The 9,478-nt window shown below is 39.1% G+C and overlaps 1 protein-coding gene across 3 annotated transcripts in view; it reads right to left on the reverse strand.

The window, feature by feature from the left end:
- Positions 1–672: 672 nt before the first annotated feature.
- The window catches only part of mcph1 (microcephalin 1), a 39,674-nt gene continuing 30,868 nt past the window's right edge, over positions 673–9,478 (reverse strand). For all 3 annotated transcript variants that reach the window (XM_042065205.1, XM_042065204.1, XM_042065206.1), the window contains 2 exons: positions 1,476–1,713; positions 673–1,145 (listed from right to left, as the gene is read on the reverse strand). In XM_042065205.1, the coding sequence (XP_041921139.1) occupies positions 1,081–1,145; positions 1,476–1,713 (303 nt within the window). In that variant the 3' untranslated portion in view covers positions 673–1,080. The remainder of the gene's footprint in view (positions 1,146–1,475; positions 1,714–9,478) is intronic.

Genomic DNA, 9,478 nt, shown 5'->3' on the forward strand with positions numbered 1-9,478 from the left:
AGTCGGTGTTCTTTGTATCGTTGTGTAGGACGTCTTGATTTAATTTGAACATATTGAAGACTGCCCCAAGTCACTAAAGTAATAAAGTGACCTGCACCTTCATTATCACAGTAAATGAGATGTAGCAACGTTACCGTTAACGTTAACATCAATTAGATTGCATTGAAAATTACTGACTGGTAGCCTATTTGTATTTCAAATAACAGTTTGAATTAGAGGTGAACAGCTTCTGAAACCCGTTCATAATTTTGAAGAAAAAAAAGAAAAATACCAGCAGGATCAGAACGAACGACCCCATTTGATTGGTCTGCGGTGACCACATGTCTTTAGAAAGAGGAATTTGTGACAGTATTTTGTAAAGTATTTTAAACTTTTACTTCTGGCAACATAACTGGTTAAGCAAAGCAAAATAACATTAACTAGCTTGCCAACTAGGCTGTTCCTCTAATGTTGAACAAAATCCTTTCAGCATTGACCTTCTGCTGCTTAGTGGCAAACAAACAGGGATATTGTCTAATCTAATTTAACCAACCTAGTTGACCTGGATATACAGTAGCCAGTAAAATTAAATCTTTTGCAAATAGACTTGAGACAATTCTGCGGGCAACCACTTTTTTGGAATGGATGACCTTGAACACAAACTTGGCAATAAAGTGAGACTTAAGAGACAGCTTTAACATAGACATGTTCATTCACATTTAGGGTGGCATGGTATGCTCCATGTTAATTTCATGGACAGTTATGGACTCTTAACATATGCACTCATTGAATGTTTGAAGGAATTCTTGAATGTTATCAACAAATATATTCTTTGTTTGTGGAAGTGAAATCACCTCACTAGATAAGGAAAAAAAAAACTGAACATTCAGTCTATTATAATCCCATAGCCTTCAGTTCTGTGCAAGTTAATGCAACACAGGTAGTCATCAATGGACGGCTTGTTTATTTAAAACAATAATAACAAAAAAAACAAACAAACAAAAACACTTCATGTAAAAATGTGTCACAAGACAATATAAATGTGAAATACTGCAATGAAATGTCTCAAACATATCTATATTTTCTCAAAAGGCACAGAGATCATGGGTATTGGTACTCCAAGTCATAATCTTCATAAGGAAATCGTTTCAGATGTGTCACACAGTCTGGAGGGAAAAATGGAAAATTGAACCATATGTTATCAACCAAAAATGTTTTTGGATCTCTTACATATTGAGACCATTTTGTTCACTAATTCCCTGACGGAAAAAGTATTATCATTATTAATCATAGGACTCACAATCAAACAGCTCAAAGTTTTGTTACAAAGCTACCAACCATAAACAATCCAACAAGTCAGACAAATGACCATATTACCATCAAAAATGACCTGAAATCATGACACCTCAAAAAGAAGGGTCATAAAATACCCGAAAAGTATCTGAGGAAGCCCACGTCACTCCCGTTCAATAATACTGACGTGAATGATTACTCACCCAGTATCCACTGCTCCGACAGACAGCGGGTCCCCTCAGGTTTCCTGCCCCTGTATTCCCCTATACAGATTCCGGCTTGTCTGACAGTGCGGCAGACAGCTCCTCCACAGAGCCTGATGAGCTCCTCCAGACTGTGAGTGGGTGGCTGAGACAGGGGGGACACAAACATCAGCGGGAGGCCCTGGAACAGGTCCTGTTGGTGCTCCCCAGCGGAGAGGTGCTGTTGGAGACGGCAGATCTGAGAAGAGACGGGAAACAGGAAAGTCTTCCATTAATGAGGAAAGGTGCCATCCAGAATGCCGAGTCTCCCTGGAAACACATGACAAAACATTCTTTTCATTCAAGTGTGAACACTTTTTAAGATAAAATAAAGAGACAATACTAGGATGAATGGGATGTTAGTAGAATTTTCTTCTAACAAAACCTTTTCCAGTCTAGTAGCATAGACTTATACGGTTTCCAGGCCTAGTGCAGTCAAAAATAATACTCTTGTTGAGAGAGCACTGGCATGAATTTGTGGCAAATTATTTGCATGTTAAAAAGCAGTGATGGGGCCTATCTCTGGACTGGGCTGACTTTACAAATTATGGGGGCAAACATATGACTAAATTCTGGAAATCTACAACATTAGAACAATGGCTGTGATTCATTTGCATTTTGTTTTTTAAATTTGTTAGCCAGTTTTAATAAATTAATTCCCTGTAGTTATCTTATCTGGCAAGGAGAGGGCAGAAAAGACTCTGTAATTCAGTCACATGTACATTATGAAAAATCAACACATTGATTTAATGTCATTCAAACTGCTTCATTCTATATGGTTAATGAGATTAAATTGAGATATACAATAAATTTAAAGTGGTTACATTTATTAAACTGTAAATCACTTTAAGAAGTAGGTGTTTGTAGTAGTCTAGCATTATTATGCAAGTGATTGAAACCACATCCAATATTGAAAAAAGAGCTTGTAAATGGAACTTGGATATAAATGGATTGTGGCCCCTCTATAAAAATGTAATAGAATGAAATTAAATTATGTTGAACATATAACTCTGAGCGACACAAAGTTTAGACATTACGGGAGCTTTAAATAAGTAGAATGCCTAGCCATGATATTGCATGTGTACTGCAATATTTGTTGAAAAATGAAATCATGTACTGGGATTCTATAAAATGTGGTGGAAGTGGAGGAAAACAGAGAAGACCACAAAGAAATGAATTGAGCCAAACAACCTCTCTTCTCATCAGCTACCATTGAGGTGGTAGTCAAACCAAATCAATCATCAAACATCAAAGTGAGTTTGTTAATTAATAATGTCAATACTGCCACTTTCATAGGCATTCAATGATGGGAGCTCAACTGAGCTGGAAACCTGGGCATGACTATATCCCCAACAACGACCTGCAAAGCACATGGTTTTTTAACGTTGCTAAGAGTGATACATCAAAGGTTACACACAAAGGCATTGTATGTGCCTCGGTGGAGTTCCTTGAACTGGCCTGTCAATTCCCTTTGCCTGAAAGCTTTGAATAGTGCTAATGCCAACAGCCTGCCCTTGTAGCACACTCATTATAGGGCCTGTTGAGTTGAGATCTGAGCTGCCGGGGGATTTTTAGGGGGAAGCGGTTCCCTGCCTGTTGTGGGTCAGTGGCAGAGCTGAATAAGACAATCTGTAGTTTTTGAAAACCAGGCCCAGGCACAGAGGCCTGCAGGGTGGACCCATAGTAGAGATATCTGCCATCTAGTTTTGGAATCAGGTTTAGTCAGGGTGTTGAAAGGATTATACTAGTTCAGTATGTACTGTATGATGTGGAATGTTAAGTACGGTAAATGTACAATAGTCAATGCCAAGACTTCAGGGAAGGCACACCTTCATTCAGATATTCTGACAAAATAAGAGCTTTCATGTGTAAATGCATTACAACTAATACAACACGCATGTCAAAAATCCTCAGAGTTATGCATCAAAGGTTAAGTAACTGCTCTTGAACATTAAAATAAAAGTACAAAAATGTATATAAAAGTTCTCATAAAATAACATAGATCTCCCTAGGTTGTTTTTAATTGTAATGAGGCTTAATCAGTATTAATGAGTATTAAGCTCAGACATGACCAGGTGCCAAAGTGCTTAGCAGAGGGACTGTGGCCTTACTTAATGTGATTTCATAGCTATGCGCTTACAACACTAATACCACAGTTTCTCCACAAACCAACAAACAATTATTTGTGAGGTCACAGTAACACTGTAAACACAGACTATTTGTTATTGCTCATCATAACCGACACAGCTGATGCAGGGGAATATGAAATATCCCCTGTGAATATGAATAATCCCTGTTCCAATATACTTTTTTTAATGAATTAAATTTAAATCTGGACAGTAACACACCATACCAGGGCAGTCCAATGCACATAAAAAAAGGCAGGTTATATGTTCTAATGTTCATTGCCCTATGCCAACTCCTAATCCCCCTGGACTAGGGCTGCACGATTATGGCCAAAATGATAACCACGATTATTTTGATCAATATTGAGATCACGATTATTAATTAATTTTAGTGACAAAAATATTTTTTCCCTTAAACATATTGGACTTGCTATCTGGCTCACCCAAATTCTTCCCCTCACATTTACTCCCCAAAATTACTGCAAATATAGATTGACTGCAACTTCCAAACGGCGTGCTACTTTGTTAATGGGAAACGTTAACGGCAACACAGTAATTACAACAAAGTATTAAGAAATACTGTTAATTTGATGCTTTTTAATTCATTTATAAATGGTGCACTGTCACTTTAAGACCCTTTGCCAGGTCCACTCTGGCTAGTGCTGTGCCCGCTCAGTTTGTAAATGGTCAGTAATGGGAACTGTTGCCATTGCGCTCTCTCTCGTACGGTGGCGCATTGCATTCACAAAATAAAAAAAATAAAAAACCAGGTTCTCGTGTAATTATGAGATAATTTTCTCGATAATTATCTCATAATTACGAGATCATTATCTCGTAATTACGAGAAAATAGCCTATGATGACACATTTCCAATTCTGCCCCAATTGTGTGTGTGCCATTGACATCAATCCAGCTAAGGCCTAACAGCTTCCTAACAGAAAGTCTGAACCAAAAGCCTTTACTTAGGATTAGGGTTGTAAAGGGGCGGAACATTTCCGGAAACTTACCATGGGAAGTTAAGCTGGGGAATTTTGGAAATATTCCAAATTGGAAACTTTCATGGAATTAAAGGGAATAATGGGAATTTACGGAAATTAACATGGAATTTTGGGTAATTCATACAAACTGTTTCATATACAAACATTAACATTTTGTTTCGTAATAAGCAATATGATTTGTATGTTCGGATTTTTGCTTAGCTTAGCATACAAAGCTAGCTAGCATGCTAGCGGGAATACCATTCTCTGCCTATGGTTTACTAGTGTGCTAAAGTAGCAACACTGAACTGCCCAAGATACACTACACCACTCAACAACAAAATCCGATTGGTTGGAACATTTTTTCCCCATGCATATGAACACACCATAGATTTCCTTTATGTCTAGCAGCCTATGCCGATTGCTGTGTGCATGTGATTGACATATGTGCAGGGTAGAAATTTGACTGAAATGGCATTAAATCAGGTTGTTTTAACGAATATTATGCTGCAAGATGGGGTTTTGTCCACTACATTTAAGTTCCCTGTTATAGACTAACTTGCCATAATAAAAATTCCCAGTTTATTCCCATTAATTCCTGTTAATTCCCATGGAAAGTTTCCAACTTTGAAAACTCCCAGAATTTTGCAACCCTACTTAGGATTCACTGTAAACCTAAGCAGACCAACAGAGTACAGTACATCTCAGTTATTTCCTTCGATGTTTGTTTAGCAACCATGTAGGCTAGCTGTAGGCAACCATGTAGGCCAGTTACAGAATAGAAACGAATGTGTTAGCTTATGGCTAATGTAAATGAGAAATCCCATAGAGATGCTAAAGGTTAGCATAATCGATAGAAGAAGATATTTAGAGCGAACTTCAGTCAATTTACGAAAGGGTTACATAAGAAGAGTTCTTTGTTTACAAACGACTTAAAATGTTCAAATGCTAATGTTTTTCTCATATAATACCGTGTAGGAAAAACACGTGACTGTTTAACTCATCACTTGAACGCTACTTGAAGTAGCTGCACAAAATAGCCTAAACAGCGACCATCTAGCTTGTCACACGCACGCCAATGACGTGGATAGCGCTTAGGCAGTAGGCTACCTCCACCTACTGGTTAGGACTGTGTGACCGTGCAACAATTTGTTGCCCTGGCGATTTGACAGTCTTTTCTATGCCACTCAGACATGTTAATCTCTCAGAGTAGGAACTCATTCAAAGTAGGAAATAGGCCTACTTAATAATATGCGCTTGCTTTTATTGAAAGGCTGTTTAGATCCTCAGCACGGATCCTTTCCTTATCTCATAATTACGAGATAATTTGATTTTTTTAATTATTATTATGTGAATGCAATGCGCCACCGTACTCTCCTGCACGCTTAAATGCGTTCCCAATTAAATGGAGTAGCATAACGTAGTTAGACTGCTGCAATGGAGATACTATGTATCTCGATGTAACAAGCCGTTTTGACATTGTAAACGTTCTTTAGGAAGAGTGTAAAGCAGTTTGCAGTAGCCTGAAGCTACTACACTGGACTATTGAACTTTCTGACTAAATAAGATTCATGCATTATCATACTGGATATTTAACCATCCCACCTCTTATAACATACACCTCAGGTGGCTTTAAACACTATGTTCTATTCTCTACATCTGACTAACTTTTGCATTTATCAAGTATACAGACCTTACTGTTCTGTAACTGACCCTAGGGAATTTTTCCTCACCCGTGTTACCCATGGGCCTTCTTTTCTTTTCTCTGATTGTCTAACATTCTGTAAAGCGCCATGAGACATGTGTTATGCTTTGGCGCTCTATAAGTGAAATTAAACTGAAAATTGAATTGATATTCATTCAATCAAGTGTGTGGTTGGCCTGCCAGAGGAAACATAGATGACAAGCCATCTCAGGGAATCAAAACCACAAAGAAATTTGTACGTAAATTCAGCCAAAAAATAGCTCATGGTGTCACTTCCTTCTTCCTCATGGTGTGACTTCCCCTTGACATGAAACAAGCGGCACAAACACCACTTCCGAAACATCCTAAACAGCGCATGATTCAGGCCCAGACACCTGAGTCCGGGGACTGTTTTCTCTTTTGAAACGACTATCCTTCCTCTGTGGTCATGAGTTTCTAACAGTGTATTTCCTCCGGCATTGTTACATCAATCCACTTCCGAATCGCTGCACCTCATATTCCACGTTCCTTTGTGCTGTACACATGTACGCAAGCATGTGTCACCCACACACACACACACACACACACCCCGTTCCAGGCTAATGTAATTGAACTTACTGAACTTAAGTGTTATAATGCTCCTTTTGAATTACTAAATCAGATGTGTTCAGTTAATCAAGAGGACCCCCGAGTTCACTTTGATATGTAGAGCAGAGTGAGATGGAAAACATGCAGAATTTCTCCTTGGGGATCAAAAGTATCTATCTATCTATCTATCTATCTATCTATCTATCTATCTATCAGAATGGGGGAACTATTTGAGCAACAGTGTCAGGCCCTCGAGTAAAGAATGTACCCCTCAATGATCATGCACATCACTTTGAAGCAAGCAAAAAGGGGAGCAAAAAGACTACTTATGCCAATCTAAACCCAAAGGTCTGCGTACACTGAGAATGTGCAACATCTACATGTAAACATGAAACAAAAGGCCTTGACACTAAACACTTTGAAATGTGAGCTCAGGTGTTCACGGAAGTGACGAATGTTGCTGTCAGATTCTGACGATTCTGCCAGTGCAAAAGAAACATCTCAGGGGATCGAGACAAAACATCCTCTTAACGGATTGATTTCCTGTTCAGAACACCTGCATTCCCCCCCCCCCCCCCCCCCCTCTGTGACAGTATCTTAATTAAGATGACATCACTGTCATTTTTTAAAAATATGACTGCACTTTACAATGGCCCCTTGCGTCTATTCCGGTATGACCAAAATTGACATACCGGAATTGTCCGGTATGAAAAACATTGCTGGTAAAGCAGTATTAAATGGTTTAGTTTTCAAATGTGTTTCACAACTTAAATTTAAAAAGATGACTTAGAAATCTTACATAGAAATAAGTAAATAACTCATTCTTACTTGTAGGTTAGACGGCTAAGTTTCCCTGGTAAGTTTAAAACATTTTCATGGTTTTACTCAGTATCAGAGATGACATTTACCAGAAGCTAAATGATCTAAAAGTGATTTCATTTGGCAGCCGCATGGGCTAAGTTCAGTGCAAATGTTTAGGAACTTAGACCCATAATGGACCTCTGAACAGGAGCCAATGGAAAAGATATCCAGGCATGAAATGAGCAGCATGTCAGCCTAGAATACTCTTTGCAACATTTATGGCTGTTTCTCCATGCTGTCGAGGCCAAAGCATCGACCCTCTCCCATGCTCAACATAAAGGGGCCATATCTGGAAGAAAAATGAGGTGCTGATGTGTTATGCACAATGTGGGGGGAAGATTTACTGCGTTCACATCCCATACATAAAGGGGAAAACTGAATTAAAAATGTCACTTAATGTCATCTAGTTTTGTCATCTATTTCAAACATGAATCTCTACCAAAAATGTACCCAATACACCCACCTGTCTACCTGTATTCATTTATATTATCATTTCATTGCTGACAGAGATATGTATGACAGAAAGATACAGGTGGAACACTGGCATTCTCAGTGATATAACATGTCCACACACCATTGCGCCAAATGTTTCTTTTTTTTGTCACAGACTCTCTCTCTTTCTCTCTCTGTGTGTGTCTTCTTTTTTCCTTTCCTTTTTTCTTTTTGTTGTTTTGCTGTGTTGAGTCGGTGTGACAGCCAGCGAGACAGGATGTAGGGAACACAACCCTGACCTGAGACACATCCTCTCAAATCAAAGGTAGGAAAGACGAGAAAACAACCTAGTCTGGCGACAGTTAGGGGCAGTCTACTGACGAAAATCTACCGCAACTCATCAAACTGCAATGCAATGGTATTTCAAGCGTCACCAGTTCATTCCTATGTCAGGACCTCCTTGACCTCAACTGCCCTACATTAGTGATTAGCGGTCAAAATGGTGGCCAGAATCGAGGGGTATGCATTACCATCAGGATGCATGAGATTAAAGACATAACAATCAACAACTACAAAACACAATCAACAACTCCTTCCCTAAAGGAAAAAGCAAGCGGAGAAGCACAGCTGATGACAGACAACTATGTGAACTCAAGATGTGGCTATTTTAAGCCTATGTATTAATGCAGCCCTAAAATACTATTAAGATGACAAGGACTAGGCTTTATAAATGACTCTAACATCTATGCCAAGACACTGTCTGCTTCTGTAAACAGACGGTTTTCAAACCCTTCTCCAATAACAAGACCCAGATAGAGAGTTTGAGAACAGGAAATAAGGCCTAATGCTTCTTGAGAACTACCAAAGAACTGCACATAGTATGAGTGACAACTTGAATATCCTCCTCCACTCATTACTCTCAAGTCTTAAAAAGAACTTAAAGCATTCAGTGACTACAGAGGGAGGACAATACTGTCCATGGGTCGACACAGCCTGGGCAGAAGTTTTATTCAGGCGAGCACAGCTGCTTCCTGAAAGGCCTCACGGACCATCTTTCTTTAAAAGGAATCCAAAACACAAATACAGCCATTATAGTTTATCCCCGTCTTCCTCCGTGACCTGCCCTCTAAGTCCTTCACTCAAGCAGAGGCAGTGTTGAGGAGCATACAGCGGGAAGTGTTTAATTAGCGACTGTGCTCCCCACTCACCCACACACATGTGCTCTCCCTCACACACACTCAGTCACTCATTCAGAGATTCACACACACAAACAGAAATTCTTCACTCACACTAAAG

This window comes from Alosa sapidissima, chromosome 16 (genome assembly GCF_018492685.1).
Source record: "Alosa sapidissima isolate fAloSap1 chromosome 16, fAloSap1.pri, whole genome shotgun sequence".
Classification (NCBI taxonomy): domain Eukaryota; kingdom Metazoa; phylum Chordata; class Actinopteri; order Clupeiformes; family Clupeidae; genus Alosa; species Alosa sapidissima.